This window comes from Vespula pensylvanica, chromosome 8 (genome assembly GCF_014466175.1).
Source record: "Vespula pensylvanica isolate Volc-1 chromosome 8, ASM1446617v1, whole genome shotgun sequence".
Taxonomy (NCBI): domain Eukaryota; kingdom Metazoa; phylum Arthropoda; class Insecta; order Hymenoptera; family Vespidae; genus Vespula; species Vespula pensylvanica.
In genome coordinates, this window is record NC_057692.1 from 3,491,920 (window position 1) to 3,510,093 (window position 18,174).

Sequence of the window (18,174 nt, forward strand, 5' to 3'; positions counted from 1 at the left end):
AGTACGTAATATTATAAATAGTCGATATAAATGTTATATTTTTTAAGTAAAACAATTGAAGAAGGAAATTAAATACGTGTGAAAAAAATATATGAATTTAGGTATGTTAAAGGTCACTTCGCAATTTACTACGCAAGCGTAGACAGATCTGCTTGTGACCGATATCTTTTACCTTTACGCAACAGACAGTCCCGACCAAGTGTGGACGGTTTTTGTCGAAAACTATCGTTAAGTTTAGATAATTTCGTAGAAAAATGTTACGTCTCGTGGTAGGACGCATCGGATCCTCTGTAAGAAATACTACGATACCTCGTGCTACGATTGTTGGCACTCAGTCTTATAGAAACTCACACGGTTCTACTGAATCTGATGAAGAATTCGATGCACGATATGAAAGTTTTTTCAGTCGTCCGGATATCGATGGCTGGGAGACTCGAAAAGCAATGAACGATTTGGCTGGTAAAGATTTGACATTTACATTTTATCTTTCTTCACATTGTTATTACATTATCTTAAAAATATTAGTTAAAGTTTTCAGAAAATCCAAATATCTCTCGTTTAACGTACAATTTCTAATACATAGTTAAGCTCAATAGCTCGTTAATATGTAATATATTATATATATATATATATATGTATACATATATATATATATATGTATATAGATTCTTATTTATAGTAACGTATTAATTATAACATTGCCTGTGATCTCTTGATTACAAGTCATAGAATAACATTGATGTAACAAGCACATATTGTATTTACAATTCTTTTACCGTAACATAATTGATATAATTTTTATTTCATAAGAATAACAAAGTTTAAGAATATTGAGGATTCTAGATTTCTCTTGAAATTTTACTATTTTTAAAATAAATGATCTATTATTTTTCGGTTATTATTTACTGTTTACTATTGAAATTTGTTTTATTATATTTACTTTACTAGGTATGGATTTGGTTCCTGAACCCAGAATTATCTGTGCAGCATTAAGAGCTTGTAGACGAATAAATGATTATGCATTGGCTGTTAGGTTCTTAGAATCTATTAAAGACAAATGCGGTCCATACGTCAACACTATTTACCCATATATTCTTCAAGAGATAAGGCCTACCTTGGATGAATTGGGTATTAATACTCCAGAAGAATTAGGATATGACAAACCAGAATTAGCCCTTGTAGCCCCATATCAGATGTAATTAAAAATGTATAAATTTCCATTTTAGTATTTATACATGAAAGTGCATCTTCATCAAGATTGTTGTTCACAAAAAGTTGAACTGTATTGAATAAAGTGTACTTTCGATAGATCTATTTATAAAAGTGTTTCTTAATTCAATAAAAAACTTTAATCATCATGCAGTTGTTTCCCTAATTACTAATCAATTAATCTGTGCTTTATAGCTCTATTAATAAAATAATATGTAAGAATTGTAATACAAGGGTCAGTGCAAATTTAAGTAATGTGGGAAACATAATGAAATGATATGTGTGCTATATTTGAACTGTTTTTCCATTGGTTCTTTATGTCATGTTTAAAATGGTAATGGACTCAATTTACTTTTTTTACACTGAACTTAACCAAAGAAAAATGACACAATCACGACATATTTACAAATTACATTATAGGATACACAGCAGTAAAGTCATATACATATATGCCTATAATCATCTAATGTGTTAATATACGTATGTCTTCTTAGATGACATAGAACTTAATTTATGTTGGGTATGTTCCTTCATGAACGAAAATGTAGAATACAACATGATCTTACCTATACATGTTTATATATTACATCACGTTTTCAATGGCCATGATTTTACAAAACAATGCAACAATATCTAATCAATATAATCTGCACTAGTAATAGTTGTTATTAAATTTAAATACTTTTGTCTATAATATTATAAAAACTTTTTGGTATTGTTATGCCTAGTTCCAAAGGCAGCTTGTTGTTTCAATGTTACGACTTATCTTCCAATGTGTATGTTACAAGAATGAAAAACTGCTACAAATCTACAGGAACTTTGTGTATGGTAAAAATGTATTATCAATAATAAATATTGAGTAAGTGTAGAAAGAAAATCTAACTTAACATTACTAGATATAAGATGAAATAATTTAGTGTTTAGAACAAAAGCCTTAGCATTTTTGTATGTATTGATATGATTAAAGTATATTAATAAATATAAATAAATTATATATAAATTGTTTATTACTCATTAGGGTGATTGCACAAATAAAATTATTTCATTTTACCAGATATTTTTTTTACTTATACCGCAACATTGAAACAAGATTGCACAAAGTAAATACAGTTTTTCTAACATCAGATATAAAAGTGAATTGGCTCTTCACTGCTATCGAAGAATGGTTTCTGTAATATAAAATAGAAGTGACACGTTTTGATTACTTCAAAATGCAGTAAGAGCAATGTATTTTCTAATCTTTATGTAAGGTACTCCGTTTAAAATTGTGTATCTAGTACTGATTTCTTAAATATACTGAAAAAAATATTAGCACGGTCGCCAGATAAAGTTTGCATTTGTTATATATCAGTTCTTAATCTAAAAACATAAATATAACATTATACTTTCATAATAATTTCATATTATGTTTTTTTATCATGTAAAAGCAAAACCTTAAAAAATTAAAAAAGACCAGAAATTAAAAATACCCGGTATTAAATATTAAAGTATTACAATCACATCTAAATCATGTGTATTAGATGTTAAATACAAATATGTAACTTCTTGAGAAAAAAAGATATCTTATCCTATTTGTACCCGTCAGAAATGCTTAATTCTTTTTACTGCTATAATGTGATCCTGTGTGTATGTATGTGTGTATATCTATACATATATATCTCTACAACCAAGCACAAATTTGGTTCGTTCTTTTGTCATAAAAATATGTTACATGTCTTTTGGCCATAGCCAAATATTTTGAATCTGATCCAGAATATATATTTTTACACTAAATCAGATTGTTAATTTCTTTTTTAATTTGCAATATACTATGTTTTCACACGATTCTGAAATGATCATTTATGAAATATTATTTTCCAATTCTGCATATGCTCGAAAATAAATAAAAAATGTAATTTTATCAATATATTAAAAGCTCCATTTTTTTCTTTTTTTTTTTCTTTTCTTTTTTTTTTTTTAATAGATTGTAACACTGATGATGAGTTTAACATCAAAACATTATCTCAATGTTAAAAAACTCATATATGTGCTTTTTATAAATAGTTGCCTACTTATTAAATTAATTTAACATAAAACATGTGAGAACTCTTTGGAATATCCATAAGAATTCAACCAGTTCTAACCAATTCTAAGACTAGATGAAAATATATTGTTATGGTACTTATTATTGGAAAATGTGTGTTGCACTCTCCGTATAACAAAGATCTCTCCTAAGGAGCAATTAATAAAATTTTTGAAGATACAGTTATTCTTTAAATAGTAGCACTTTCAAAAAGTCGTACTACTTTGGAGAAATAGAATTACAGGTAAATATTGTATATGTCTATAATAAATTTTGAATACAAACTCTTAATTCATTGATTAACGCACCCGGTCATTTACACACTCAAACACACTCATTATTTAGAAGAGCAGTTAGCAAATGTGCACTGCACAAGAATTCAAGACACAATTGTCTGCCTTAACATTTCAAATACAAATCCCTACAATTCTTTCACTTCTTTTTCTTACACTCCCATTACACGCCAATTTATCTTAATAGATTTAATAGAGCTTGTCTATTAATTATGCACAATGTTACTTATTCTGGACTAGACACGGTTTGTTGTTGTTGACTATCTTCATCTTTCACTACTTCTGCTTGCATAGCTTTGGTGAGAACATTAGCGTCTTTTAATGATATCACTTGAAGAACTTGATGTTCTCCTGCTGCATTTATCATTGTCATAGGATGACCTTGAATCGTGACAGCTTCAATACTGGTTTCCCCATTTCCAGGTTCAACTTTAGGTACTTGAACCATCGGTGTTACAACTTGCATAGTACCATCACTTTGAATATTGGCCACCATAGTTTGATACATACTTGCAGACACTGGTACAGTGATTACTCCTGACACAGATACCGGATATCCTGTAACATAGACAAGACTGTCCTATGTTTTGCCTGTGCTCAGGCATTTTCTGTAGAGTAAACTGGATTATTGTCTTTTTCCTTATGTATGTTTATATATATATATATATATAAATATACACAAATTTAATTATATTTTTATATGCAGTGCTCACAACAATGATAAACTCTCATTTGTTTCTTAACAAGACATACCAGTTTACAATACAGCTATAACAGTGATTATATCATATAAATAACAATGAACAAAATTAATAGGGTGTGCGAAAGAAAATTATATATACTTACTATGTTTTCTGGCACACCCTTTTAACGTCTATAGTATCAGGACATAATACACATAATGCATATCTATACGAAAAAGATAAGGCAATAATAATGACAGTAAATGTTTAAGCTTTTTGTAACAGAATTTACTGATCTTAATGATAATATTATAATTTTGAGTATAACAATCATTAACAATAAAGAATTATCACAAATGTATGCAAAGTAGTATTATAATACTTTTGTTTCAAGTAGCTTAAACAAAAACTGTTAAATACAACAAATATAAAATAATAAAACATCAACAAAAAATGCTCTATGTACATCAATTTTATTGTATCTCCTTTCTTTAAATTAAAGAAAATAATCAATCTTCTGTAATAATGATGTGCAATGATCATAAAACAAAGGGTGGGTTTGTCGTGATTATGATCATAATTTTTCTTTATTTATTTTTAATGCACTAATTTTAAGAATCCATGTAATAATTTATTTTTACTAATATTCTGACATCTATACACACAGACTCAATTTCTTTAAATGATTTTTTTTTTTTTTTTTTTTCAGTCAGTTATCAGTAATAATTTGAATATTTTTAATAGATCTATTGTGTATATTTATTTTTCATTCTATAGACTCTATGTACATGATATACATATAAATAAATGCTAACTTTATAATATCTTTCAATACAAATTCATAGTTCCTCTGAAACGAGAATTGGAGAAAGCTTATTTATATAAACACACATATGATACACTTTTTAAATAAACTTTCATTTTTTCATGACTTATTATACAAGACCAATGAATGTAAATTTTTTATTATTGTTTCTTCTGCATAACAAAAATGCTCTTCTGATAATATTTTTAAAATATCATGGATTCTTAAAGACGAAATTAAAATAACGCTGTGCATAGCTCCAAATAAAGACATATGTACAATAATAAAAACAATAATTAATCAAAAAAATTCTACTTCATTATACACAATAATAAAGATTTGTAAACATTGTTTTTGAATGGAGCTCAACAGACAGCATGCAAAATAATAAAGGTTTCTGGGCTAGTAAAAACAAATCACTGCTCAAGTAGTTCCTGGCCGGCGACCGTGCAGAGCCTATAGAAAACAGTTTTACCGTGACCATCTTCGCCTGTAAGGATGATTTGTCCATCTTGACCTAATGTTGCTTCAGTTACACTGTTTAGATCAACAGCAACACTAGTACCCTCTGCACCACCTGCCACTTCTGCGAGTGCTTGAACTTCTCCTTGACTTGTGTGGATCTGTATGCACACATATATATACATACATACATACATACATATGTATATACACACACACGTACACACAAAGTATCTTATTTAATGATAACAAACTAAATTCTTATGAAATATATGTACTGCTAATTTTAATATATTTCATCAAAGAATATATCTTAAAACTTTATTTTATTTACTAATAAAAATAACACAAATAAAATTCTCTATGATTCGAGATAATGCAATAAAAAATTATTTTGTTTAACTCACAGTAGCTACACCTTGAACTTGAGCTGTTGTACCATCCGGTAACGTAATGATAGGATTACTTGGATCCACTTGAATTATAGACACTGTACCATCAGGATTCGTTATTGTTTGTAACACTGCTGTTGGGTACTGTGCCGTCATCTGTAATATACAAATTTTTATTATAATATTAATAATTTTTTATTTCTCTTTGATTTAATTAATATATAATTAAAATTTGAAATTTTATTTGCATTTTAACGAACATGATTTTAATCGACCAAATAGGATGAAAATAAATAAATAAATTCTTTATATTGTCAAAAATATTAAATACCATATATACAATTCTATAATATTAGAAATAAAGCTAGATTCAACTCAAATAAGGGAAACTAAACACATGAACTGAAATGTGGCAAATCCGCGTGAAAAAATACGTCTCCAAACTTCATTTTTTTGTTCTCCTAAATAGAATCAGGAATTTAAAGAAACAACATGATAATATGGTTAAAAAAACTTAATAGTTTAGTTTGAAATTGTCTTAGCAGATATTTTGTTGCATTATTTACGTATTATACGATAGATTACTATTTGTATACATATATATATATATATATTATGTATTAATATTAGTTAATGAAAAATTTAATGAAATTTTTTTTAATGCATTTTATCATATTGTTTCAAATTATTCCCTTTTCTTCAATAAACTCTATCCACTCCCACCTGAGTGGCAGTGGCAAGAGCTGTGGGAGATGCAGCAATGATTTGTGCTGGCGAAGAGTTTCCCTTAGATGAATCCGTGCTGCTGAGACGAACAACTCCCACCGTCTGTTGTTGTTGCGACTGTCCACTTTGACCCTGGCTAGATGAATGTGAAGGATGAGACGAGGAATGAGGAGTTGTCTGTTGTAATAATACAGTAGATTTATCGTCTTCTTCACTGAATGCTGGTAGAAGATCTTCTCTTCCATGAAATTTGTAGCAATTTATTACTATTTGTCTTAAAGCATGTGTCCAAGAAATCTATAACAATATAAAGATAGTTGTTATGATTCTTTTAATTGATAAATGATTAAGTTGATTACTAAATATGAACCTTTTGTTTTTCATCCTCGGAACGTGCATCCATACGAACATTTGCCCAAGGTAACTCTTTTGGCCACCAAGGAGGTCGTGTACTATCCCTTCCCCAACCAGGTTTACCTCTACCTGTAGAATACTTTAACATTAATGGTATAAATGCCCTGAGTTGAGCTTGAGTCATTTTTTCTACAGGTGTAGGAATTCCATCTATTATAAGTGGTGGTAATTCATATAAAGATGGGTCATCCTGAACGGGAGGTGGGGCTTGTTGTGCTAATGCACTTTCAAGTTCCTCCATTATAACATTTCTTAAATTTTTTACTACATCTTCTAATGGTTTAGCCCCAAAAACTTTGTAGCTACTATTTGGTTTGCCTGGAGTAGCTACTAATACTACAGCTTGTTGTCCCACTCGTGTGGCAAATTCATCTATGGTTTGCTGTAAGAATATAAAAAGATTAATGTAAAAAAAATCAATATTAAAAAAGTAAGAAGAAGAATATACAAAAAAATCACTCTTTTTGTTAGGAAGTAAGAAGTTTTTATACATTTATAATTTCTTACTCTAAGTTTTCGTAAAAGCCTGTTCTGTTGTCTTTTTCTTATACTGGGATTAGTTTCAAAACTATGAGGTCGTTTCCTCTTCTTTGCAGAAACAATAGCAGCAGCTGCAGCTACACCAACAGGGCCTATAGAAACATATAATCTTGATACAAATTTTTATATCCTATGGTTTTATACAACTTGTATGTCAATATAAAATGTTAATTTTGAAAATGTTTTAAAGTTATTACGTTTAACAATTAATTCTGAACATGTTTAATATATTATATTGACATATCAACACATATACATGTAGTGCATTCAAAGTAAAGAGATGCATAAGCAATAGTAATATAAGACGTGCTCAAAATCTAAGAGATGTATTATGTATTTACACGTAATCTATATTTTTATATTTAATATAATTAGATGAAAAAAAAAAAAAGAGAAAAAAAATTGGATTATAAAGTTACTATTACAATCTAGAAGTTGTGCTTAAAAATAATTCTCTTAGATTTTGTTTGAGAAACAAATAAGGTTGCACATGTACTAACAAATTTTGTTGATTATTTTCTATTAAAATTTGTGCACAAAAAATATTTTTTTTTTTAAATATATGTCATACTATATAGAAAGTATAGTAAATAAGTAAACTGTAGCAACAATATAAACAATAATAAGTTTAATATAAAAATATCAAAACATAGAAACATCAATACATACTATTGATAAATAAATTTTAAAAAATATGTCTTGCATATGTTAAAAATAAAGCACATTCTGAGAATAAAAGGCATAAATTAAAAAGATGCACGCAAGAGAAATAAAAACATAAAATTAACCGAAGTAATAAAATATGATGGTAGACTATATCATACTGCTCTGTCAATGACTGAATGTAATTTTCTTTCATTAAAAAAAATATTGTTATGAATTAACATATAGAATTACGAATTTTCATTATTTTTCTAATGTATGAAATTTCATTTAGTAAATTTAGTAATTACCAAAACTTGCATCATTGGCAGGCAGGCTCCACTTGCACATATACCGTTTCAAAATTTTTCTTTTTTTTTCCCTATCCTTTTATGACCAATAACACTCCATAAAGAGTCTTATAAGATAATAAATTTTACATTCATGATTTTTATTTATGTTAATAAAGTGAATGTCATAAAAAAAAACATAATTAAATTGAAAATATGAAAAGTGTTACACAGACTTTTATATACTGTTAATTATTTATGTTAAATTCAAAAAGTAATTTAGTGAAACAGATTGTTATACAAAATGAAAATGTTTACCTTTGATATAGCAGAAAATTGATATATTGCATTATTCGGAAAATCCGTAGTGACTTTTAATTAAAATTACACTTATATATAAGTTTTTAAATTTATTCAATACTATATTCTGGACCATGTAAAATATATATAAATACCATTTTGGAAATAAATTTTAGCTTCTAAATATCTAAAACGTAATATCTATTTTATATTTGCAATGCATGTGTACAATATATTCTTCAAATATAAATATATTTTACATATACATAAATTTTTTATATATACTTCATAGATGGAAATATCAATATTGATAGCTATTAAAAATCACTACAAGCTTTTTGAATAATTCAAAATACAATATATAAAAAATATTGTAATAATATATAAAAATAATAGTGTAAACAATACTTTTGTAATATCACATCTTATTCTTAGAAACTTGTGGAGACTCTTTAAAGAGAATGATCTCTTATATCTTACGCGTTCATCGCTATTGGTGGTGAAAAGTATCCGAGATTAAATGTACACAAGGTTCCACAGTCAATGATGAACGTTGTTTGTTGCGTTTAACTTGCAAATGGAAGTGATTAAGCCGTAAATAACTCAAGAGGTGATAAAGCAAAAAAATGGAAATCACCATTAGCGTGTTTGATTTGCCAACCTGCTGCAGCTAGCTGGGCTGTCACATCATCGTCCATGGCTGCTGTCAAAAGATCTCCCTCCTCATATGTTTCAGACCCACTACTGGGTTCATCATCATCATCATCAGAAATTCTGTCCATTGTGCCAGACTCTGCATTAGGCAGAGACACCATCTTTTTGTCTTCGTCACCCGTTTTGACTTTTTAATATATTGCAATGGCCCAACAAATGTAATTGTAGATCTTGAGATATTCTTTTACATCACCTTATCCTAGTAGAGTAAAGAAATGTTGAGTTAATATCTAAGATAAAATGTATAGAAAAGAAAGCAATTAAAATGATATATATTAATAGTTGGAATTACCATGATTTATATATCTCAACAAATAAAAGGCAATTTTTGATTTATAATTATAAAATAATAATATCCTTTTTATAATGATTAATATAAAATGAAATCCTAAAGTAAATTTATTTTTAACAGATAATGCTTGTTAATAAAAATAATGCTTGTTATTTTTTTTTTCTCAAAAAAGATTTATATAATTAATATAATTTAGTTAAATGTGTAACTTTTTGTTAACAAGGAAACTTATGTGTGTTACGATCTATGTAAAGAATTAACAGCTTCATAGTATAATTTATTTCTATTTATTTGCAATACAACACATACAATAATACTTCATCACATATTAACATACTAATATTATAACATATATGTGAAGAAATTAAAACATACAGGTACAGAGAGATAACAGAGACTATACAATAACAATCATAATATGAATAATCATGAAATATGTGCAAGTACCAGTTATCTCAGTGGTAAAAATATAAACCAATTTGAAATTAATCTATTGCAATCCAAATATTAAACATCAACAAAACAAACAATATTAGTATGCAGAATTGTTTAATAAAATGTGTTATAACATTTTTGGCATTGTCACAATTGTTTTATTAAACAGATAAAATAATATAAAATAGAATTGTAAATGACCTACTATTATGACTTCATCAATGATATTACAATTTATAAATCTTTGAAATATTTTATCTTGGCAATATATTAAAAAATTAATATAAATAAAAAAAAAATTATAATATATTGTAAAAAGAAAACATAAAGGAGGAAAGGGACACACACCACATACATGACAAGAATTATGAAGTTTGAAATACTAAACTTGTACGTCTATTTGCGTTGGAACACGAAAAATCGATAAAGTGAACGTCATTCGTTTCAAAGTATAGAGGAACATATAACGAGTGGGCACACATTGATTTAAAAAAGAGAAAGGTTGAATTTTACGATTTACATGATAACACGGAAGTTTCTTCGATGATGATTTTCTCTATCTCCTTTTATTTTTCTCATAGAACTGCGAAAAAAACTATGATGGATAAAAAGAAGTGAAAATAATCGACGAAATATTTCGCTTAGATATCTCGCGCGCATTTTTACATGAACGTATGATATGAGAAAGGTAAAATGTTTTATAGAAATGAAGAGAAATATGCTACACGTCTTTGTTATTATCGATAGATAAAAGACAAGAATATATATATAAGATATGTAGCGGTTCCTTCCGCATCCTTTCTCGAGATTCGTCATAATCGAGAGTGAAGTGCAACGCGTTAAGTTGACAGAAGAGCGTGTCAATGAGAAGACGTAATAGAGGGAGAGAGAGAGAGGGAAAGAAGGCAGACTGTTTCACATTAAGAGTATGAAATAACAAGACGCGTGTAACAGTAAGCTTAGCAGCAATGATGACAGTGGTAACGTCAAAGCAACGACACAACAAAAGCAGGAACAGTCGCAGTAGCAGTAGCAGCAAGAGTGGAGTATGGAAAGAGGGTGGAGAGGAAAATAAAATAGTAGAAAAAGAGGAAGAGAGAGAGAGAGAGAGCAGAGAGGATGCGCCAAAAGCCGACACCGCTAAGACGGCGCGTTTATTTTGGGGGGGCAAATGAAAATGCGCAGGGCACACGCAAAAGAGAGAGCACCGTCGGGGGGGCCGTGAAGCTCATGACCGAAGAGAAGGGTATCGCGAGGAGAGTCATGGAGCAGGCCCAGTGAAAATCGCGAGTTGCGTACGCACCTTGTGTGTCCCGTGAGTGGTCACCCGGTGTTACACAGGGAGAGGGCTCAGGGCGCTTCGCGTCTGCGGGGAGACAGCCGTCGCGGGCTATAACCGCACACGCTCTCTCTCTCAGCACCACCACCACCACCACCACCACGCCCCACGCGAGCGTATCGCAGCGGTCATCGTCGTCGTCGACGTCGTCGTCGTCGTCTCCGTCTCCGTCTCTGTCTCCGTCAACGTTGTCCTTTTCGTCGGTCGTTACGCGACTCGTGCACTGCGCGTTCCGTGACAGACTTCGAAGGCGAACTACGACGACGAGTTTCTTTTCTCTCTGAGAAAGGGTCGCCGGACGCGCCGGATCCGGGAGAAGCCTAACTCGGCCGCGCGCGCGAAAATCTCGAAGACCCTCCTCTCCTCACCACCACCTTTCGTCCTCGCTATTACTCGCGCCTTCTTCGTCGCTCCGCGCCACAACAACGCGCACGACGACCGCCATGGACACCATGGCTAGTTTCGACGGCGGCGGTGGCGGTGGCGGTGGCGGTGGCAGCGGCGGCGGCGGCAGCGTCGTCGACGGACGTATCGATCGGTTGCGAGTCTGTCTCCGCTGCTGCCGTCGTCGTCGCCACCTCCACTGTCGCTTTACACGCGCCACTACGCGCCTCCTTTCTTTCCTATATCCTTCCTTCCCTTCTTTCTTTCTATCTTGTTTCCTACTTCTCAGTCTGCCTGTCTGCCTGCCCACCCGCTTTCTTTGCCCACTCGTCAGGACACACGAGCGTAATAATATGAACGTACACATGAGGGAGAAGGAAAGAACGCGCCAGCATCGAGGAGGGCGGCCATCTTGAGCGAGCCTGCGCGGTGCACTCCAAGCAGACGATGCAAAATTTACCTTTATTTCGCGAATGCGCGTTGCATCGCCATCCTCGCGCCGCGCAATGACAACTTACGTTACGTTTGATTCTGACTTTTTCATCGACACTTACCGTTTTCTCCTTAGATTCCATGAAATGCCACTGCTGATCCTCGAAACGCGAACACCATATACATGTATAAGAGTCTGGAATAATGCGATTGGTTCGAAGCAATGCGATACGCGTCATGGCGGCCGTCGTACCTAACTTCTCATTGGCGCCTGAAACACGTGACTCAATTTCTTCATTTTTCCCTGAAACGATAGTGTCTCTCTCTTTCTCCCTCTGTTGATTGTGTGATCTGTAACCTACAAATATGTTTATGCGCGTTTAAAATTCACGCGTTTGACGGTATATTATTTTATCAACGTTCATTATTACTGTCGTCGCTTTTTTATTTTTTCGCTCATAATGGTGTTCGTAAATACGTATTTGTTGAGGACTATCGACATCATGTTGTAAAATCTAAGGTTTTTTTTAATCGAGATGTCAATCAAAGTGTGCGTGCATCAAAAGATGCGTCATTGTTTAAGTTTGTTTTTATTTAAATACTCGACTTTGTATTATTGCGTGATGTCCGTTAAATATTTATAACGTAGCAATTTCGTTTTTTCTTAATGGTGCATGTTGTTGGTTTTGTTTTGTGATTGAGTAATCTTTTGGTGATATTTTTTGAAAGAAACATGTAATGTGCGCATTAAAAGGTGGAAAAAAACGAGTTGTATTCCTTTTTACACAGTCACAACTACAAATGTAACAATATAAAAGTATATTATTAAAATAATAATTAATAGCTTAAATTGCTGTAAAGCAATTTTATATATCACATCTCGGGTGGGATGAATTACAAACTAAACACATTGATATTTTTTTTTTGTGGCATTAACTAATTGGATTATTAATTTTATGCATATTTCAGATGTTTCTTTAAATGTTTCATATTTTTCTAAAGGATATGAAACCTATATTTTTTTTTCTCAATATTTTCGGATAAATGTCAATAGTTTTGTTAATCCAACTTGTTATAAAGATAATACCACTGTCGAGAAGTATGTTTCATTTTTAAGCCCAAGGCTTATTTTTGTTACATAATTTTCCAAACCATCCGGGATCACAAAGGCACGTATTATCAGGTTGACAAGTTCCATTTCTGCAAGCTCTTGTGCAAGGTGATCGTTGCGGCGAACGTCTACCTATTTCGCAGTGATCGCCTTTAAAGCCAGCAGGACATCGGCATATATTATTTCCTTTACATTTACCTCCATTCAGACAAGGAATAACACATTTTGCTAAACATAAACAATTACATTTCCAGAGTTGTTATAAATTATATTATACCAATAGGGTTACGTCTATAACATCGAATAAAATTACTTACAAAATTCGCAATGTAAACCAAAGTAACCTTTGGGACATTCGCAAGTATCTTTTTGTACACATTTTCCACCATTTAAACATTTTTCTGAACAAATACCTGAAAGAAGTATAAACGATAGATATTTATATCTTCGAGATATATGTTTTTATATATCTTTATGTATATATGTACATCTTTTTATATCATAATTATATAACAGGTATTATTTGTTATTAATTATTTTCAGAATATTATCAACATTGATAAAGAAAATGCTGCACCTACGCCAATTCGGATTACGATTATATAGCACATCCGCTGCAACTTCAACCACTAAAGCAGGAAAACTTTTAGATTCTATTATAAGAGTAAATCATGCTGGAGAGTTGGCAGCTGATAGAATATATGCAGGGCAAATGGCTATTTTGGGTATAGGAATTTTTTGAAAAATTATATTGCATTGTCAGATTTTCCTTGTTTTTTTTTACTTCAACGCATGTTGCTTTAATCATTATATAAAACAGGCAATACTCCAAAGGGTCCAATGATTCAGCATATGTGGGATCAAGAGAAAAAACATCGTGCCAAATTTGAAGAATTAATTCGAAAGTATCGTGCGCGACCCACTGTATTTGTACCTGTTTGGAATATAGCTGGATTTCTTCTTGGTGCTGGAACAGCGTTAATGGGAGAGAAAGCAGCTATGGCGTGTACCGTAGCTGTCGAAACTGTCATTGTAGAGCATTATAATGATCAATTACGTAACTTAATGGAAACTGGTGAAGTCGTAGACAAAGAATTATTAGATACGATTAAAACTTTTCGCGATGAAGAACAAGAGCATCACGATACGGGATTAGAGCATGGAGCGGAACAAGCTCCTTTTTATGCAACTCTCACAGATATAATAAAGTTTGGCTGTAAAACTGCAATTACTATTTCTAAAGTAGTGTAAATTATGTTAATTTCAATGGTAGTTTATGTATATGTATGTAGAAGTCATTTGTTACTCGTTTAATATCGCATGACATATATTAAATAAATATTTTTTGTTAATAGTTATTATTTAAAAAAGTTTGTATAAATTTGCGTACCCCCTTCGCAGTAAGGTCCTTGAAATCCAGGAGGGCACGAACATACGCCGGGAGCAGTACAGTTGCCACCATTCATACAATTTGGATAACAGAGTGCTTTTTTACAATGAGGTGGACCCAAATAACCGTCGGGGCAAGGCCCAGGATTTGGCTCTAAAATTTAAAACAAAAGAGATCTGTGATTTTTCTTTTTCTAATTTCTTCTCTCTTTTTTTTTTTTATAAATTATTTTTCAAAGTTTCAATTAAAATCATAAGTAAATTAGTAAAGAACGAAAATGAAAAGAACAATGAATCGTATTTGTTCATTTGATGAGAGACTATTTATTTTGATATATAACAAATAAAAGTAGGTATGTAAATTAAGGAATAACGTAGCAAACATTGAATATACTTACCGCGTAAGTTGCATTCTTTTCTTAAACTAAGATGAAGCGGTGTTCCGTTCAATGGTTTACCTTTCCGTGTTTCAATCATTAAACCAATTCCAAATTGTGCTACTCCTGAATTATTTCCAGTACAAGGTAATAAAACGCTAAATTCTATAATACAAAAGAAAAAGAAAATAATTATTTAAAAAGATAGAGAGCTAATTTTATAATAAACTTCGTAAACATGGATCGTGATCTTTACCCTTTGCTCTTTTCGGTACTCGTCCTTGGGTTTTAATCGTGATCGATGGAGTTTTGAGAATTGATTCATCAAAAGATTTCAGTCGATAAAAGTTATAATAATATTTTTTTACACCAGATTTCCATGTAAAGTTTACGTACGATACTTCGCTAGGAATAATCGGCAGCTTATTTTCAAATTCTGGATCCAAAAGATATGATAAAACAATGCCCTCCGAAATAACATAGATCTCCATTTCAACACCTAATAAAAATAATATCGATTGTTTGTAAGAATTTATAAAACAATATACATTTTATAATAACACGATAGAAAAAAAAAAAAAAAATAGATCCGAGAAAGGATCGATACCATGATGTTCTGTATAGGCATTGAAATCACTGATCCAATGGTAAAACACATAATATATCGCGTAATGATATAACGAGTGATTGTAATGTATTTAATATAATATATTAATAACATTATCAACGACAAAGAGCATATAGCCTTTTTATATGCAAAAATAATGCTTAATGCGTAACAAATTTATCGAAGTTTTTTTTCTCTTTTTCTTTCTCTCACGCATACACACAAATATATAAAAAAAAAAAAAAAACAGACCAATAACTAAAAAGTTATTCTCGAAACAGTTTTCATTTCGATTTACAATAACAAAATTTTGACAAAAAGAAACGATGAAATATAAAACGATAGATAGGACGTCCCAGCAGTGTTATTCAATTCTTCGAATGGAAGTTTATTTTAATTGGAAAATGCGATATAGAATAATAAAAACTACGTACATCGTAATTTCATCTTTTCGATAAAATAATTCACTCACCGCTGAACATTTTGATTTGCTGTTGGTCGATCCAAAGCGATATATCACTGGACGGTTTATGACCATTACCAGAACGATGATGGTGATGATGCCTGGCGGTAGTAGTGTCGAAAATAAATAAAGCGATCACCGCCAAGGTAAGGGCGGCTGTCGCCCACCGCATAATCATTTATGAAAGGCTCTAAGCGCTTTTTCCGTCAGGTGTTACGCGCCTTTCCTAAAATCTCTCCACCCCCGCCCCTATTCTATTCTCCCCACCACTTTCTGACCAATCTCTGAGCCCACGCGCGCACGCACGCACGCACGTACGATGACGTACGCACGCGAGCGTGCTTTCTCCTTTTCTCTTCTTTCTTTCTCTCACCACCGACTCCTTTTTTTTTTCCTTTTTTATATTTCTCGTCGTCGTCGTTGTTGTCGCCGTCGTCGTAATTATCGTTGTCGTTATCGTTGTCGTTGTCGTCGTCGTTGTTGTCGCGATAACGATAATAATGATGACGATAATGACGATAACGATGACGACGATGATGACGATGACGATGACGGTCGTCGTTGCCACCGTCGCGTCGCGTCGCGTCGCGCACTTGAGAGAGCGCGCGCGCGCGCGCCTTGATTCGCCGCGTGAAATGGGCTTTTCACGGGCGTGGGACCGGTCGCCACTTCAATAAGATAATCTTGTTAGATAATAGTGATCTTTCGTGAAATACCCTTTAATCTTCTCAACGAACTATCCTTCTTTCTTTCTTTCTTTCTTTCTTTTTTTTTCTTTTTTCTTTTTTTGTTTTCTTTCAAGACCAATCTCGTATTTTCCAATGAAAGTTCTGATAAAAAACTGATCTTTCACGCTCCTTGTTCGATCGGTATTAGAATATTATCGATGATACGACGTATACACGTATACGAGCTGATACGAGTGGACATTTCGCGATATTCCAAAATCGAACGTGTCGAATCGCATCGCAGTCGCCGACTGACTGACTGACTGACCGAGTCAATGGAAAAAAGCAGCTGCGGTAGCGGCAGTGGTGGCGGCGGTGGCGGCGGTGGCAGCGGCGATTCCATCTTCTCTTCTTCTCTTCTCTTCTCGCCATGGACCCGTAAGAGATCCTTATCTCTTTACGAAGTCCTCTCTCTCTCTCTCTCTCTCTCTCTCTCTCTCTCTCTTTCTTCCTCTCTTCCTCTCTCCCTCACCACTCTCAGTCCTCTCTTGTAGTCTTTTCTTTTACTTCACACATACGCAATGCACGCAGAATTAGAGAACACGCACACTAATATTTCTTTGGTAATAACTTCACAAGAAGTCATTCCTTGTCTCTTCGTTTACACGTAGACATTCGGTTAAAGAAGTCTAATTTGCATCTCAGAGCTACGAGGACGTCTGTACGGCAGACACGAAGTTAAGGGTCGACGTACGAACTTGCTAACGTATATGTGTGCGCGCGCAAGTGTTTGTATATGTACATTAAACCACACGTTACGACGGCGCGGCAAATTAGCGCCGAAATTAAATTCAATAAGAGAGCTTGTGAACTTCGTTGTCTTTACTTTCCTGTTGTAATGACAGTTACACAGAGTGAGGCAAAAATGATTGATGTTTATTAAAAGACAATTTTTTTATTGTACCTATTGATCAAATATTTTATTTGAATCAGATCCTATAAAAAATATTAGGCCAATAATTGAAATTTTGATTGCTATTGAAAAACGTCTTTGTCCGAAAAGAATTCATCTTAAAATATTTATCTTAAAATAACAAGTTATTTCAGATGTTGTTAAGTTGTTGATTTAACATCTAGACATATAG

The 18,174-nt window shown here is 32.3% G+C and overlaps 4 protein-coding genes across 13 annotated transcripts; 2 read left to right on the top strand and 2 right to left on the bottom strand.

Annotated features, from left to right (window-relative positions):
* Positions 1-157: 157 nt before the first annotated feature.
* On the top strand, positions 158-1,314 carry LOC122631248 (cytochrome c oxidase subunit 5A, mitochondrial). Its single transcript, XM_043816690.1, has 2 exons — positions 158-459; positions 949-1,314. The coding sequence occupies exons 1-2, from the start codon at positions 255-257 to the stop codon at positions 1,197-1,199; spliced, it is 456 nt and encodes a 151-aa protein (XP_043672625.1). The 5' UTR covers positions 158-254; the 3' UTR covers positions 1,200-1,314.
* Positions 1,315-1,478: 164 nt separating this feature from the next.
* LOC122631245 (DNA-binding protein P3A2) lies at positions 1,479-12,658 on the bottom strand. 5 transcript variants are annotated; one of them, XM_043816677.1, is made up of 8 exons: positions 12,537-12,658; positions 9,456-9,731; positions 7,554-7,678; positions 7,003-7,428; positions 6,630-6,929; positions 5,922-6,062; positions 5,528-5,675; positions 1,479-4,122 (listed from the first exon to the last, which is right to left on the bottom strand). In XM_043816677.1, exons 2-8 carry the CDS (start codon positions 9,631-9,633, stop codon positions 3,791-3,793), a joined length of 1,650 nt encoding a protein of 549 aa, XP_043672612.1. In that variant the 5' UTR covers positions 9,634-9,731; positions 12,537-12,658; the 3' UTR covers positions 1,479-3,790. The 5 variants fall into 5 exon arrangements, with proteins under 5 accessions (XP_043672612.1, XP_043672614.1, XP_043672616.1 ...); XM_043816679.1 differs by lacking the exon at positions 12,537-12,658 and adding an exon at positions 11,563-11,700 and having other exon boundaries at positions 9,480-9,731; XM_043816681.1 differs by lacking the exon at positions 12,537-12,658 and adding an exon at positions 11,563-11,700 and having other exon boundaries at positions 6,732-6,929.
* LOC122631247 (5-demethoxyubiquinone hydroxylase, mitochondrial) lies at positions 11,550-16,027 on the top strand. 6 transcript variants are annotated; one of them, XM_043816688.1, is made up of 3 exons: positions 11,550-11,574; positions 14,069-14,250; positions 14,346-16,027. In XM_043816688.1, exons 2-3 carry the CDS (start codon positions 14,094-14,096, stop codon positions 14,774-14,776), a joined length of 588 nt encoding a protein of 195 aa, XP_043672623.1. In that variant the 5' UTR covers positions 11,550-11,574; positions 14,069-14,093; the 3' UTR covers positions 14,777-16,027. The 6 variants fall into 6 exon arrangements, with proteins under 6 accessions (XP_043672623.1, XP_043672621.1, XP_043672619.1 ...); XM_043816686.1 differs by lacking the exon at positions 11,550-11,574 and adding an exon at positions 12,556-12,694; XM_043816684.1 differs by lacking the exon at positions 11,550-11,574 and adding an exon at positions 12,685-12,815.
* LOC122631246 (protein shifted) lies at positions 13,162-16,823 on the bottom strand. The gene is made up of 6 exons (XM_043816682.1): positions 16,371-16,823; positions 15,548-15,790; positions 15,313-15,456; positions 14,916-15,068; positions 13,843-13,938; positions 13,162-13,753 (listed from the first exon to the last, which is right to left on the bottom strand). The coding sequence occupies exons 1-6, from the start codon at positions 16,537-16,539 to the stop codon at positions 13,527-13,529; spliced, it is 1,032 nt and encodes a 343-aa protein (XP_043672617.1). The 5' UTR covers positions 16,540-16,823; the 3' UTR covers positions 13,162-13,526.
* Positions 16,824-18,174: the final 1,351 nt, after the last annotated feature.

Coding starts and splice junctions, on each gene's coding strand:
- LOC122631248 (XM_043816690.1), top strand. CDS start 255: ATGTTACGTCTCGTGGTAGGACGCATCGGATCCTCTGTAAGAAATACT. Junction 460..948: donor AGCAATGAACGATTTGGCTG/GTAAAGATTTGA, acceptor TTACTTTACTAG/GTATGGATTTGGTTCCTGAA.
- LOC122631245 (XM_043816677.1), bottom strand. CDS start 9,633: ATGGTGTCTCTGCCTAATGCAGAGTCTGGCACAATGGACAGAATTTCT. Junction 5,676..5,921: donor AAGTTCAAGGTGTAGCTACT/GTGAGTTAAACA, acceptor GTGTGCATACAG/ATCCACACAAGTCAAGGAGA. Junction 4,123..5,527: donor TACAGGCGAAGATGGTCACG/GTAAAACTGTTT, acceptor TCTATGTTACAG/GATATCCGGTATCTGTGTCA.
- LOC122631247 (XM_043816683.1), top strand. CDS start 13,153: ATGTGCGCATTAAAAGGTGGAAAAAAACGAGTTGTATTCCTTTTTACA. Junction 13,218..14,068: donor ACACAGTCACAACTACAAAT/GTAACAATATAA, acceptor AATTATTTTCAG/AATATTATCAACATTGATAA. Junction 14,251..14,345: donor AGGGCAAATGGCTATTTTGG/GTATAGGAATTT, acceptor TATATAAAACAG/GCAATACTCCAAAGGGTCCA.
- LOC122631246 (XM_043816682.1), bottom strand. CDS start 16,539: ATGATTATGCGGTGGGCGACAGCCGCCCTTACCTTGGCGGTGATCGCT. Junction 13,939..14,915: donor AGGACCTTACTGCGAAGGGG/GTACGCAAATTT, acceptor TACTTCTTTCAG/GTATTTGTTCAGAAAAATGT. Junction 13,754..13,842: donor TGGTTTACATTGCGAATTTT/GTAAGTAATTTT, acceptor GTTTATGTTTAG/CAAAATGTGTTATTCCTTGT.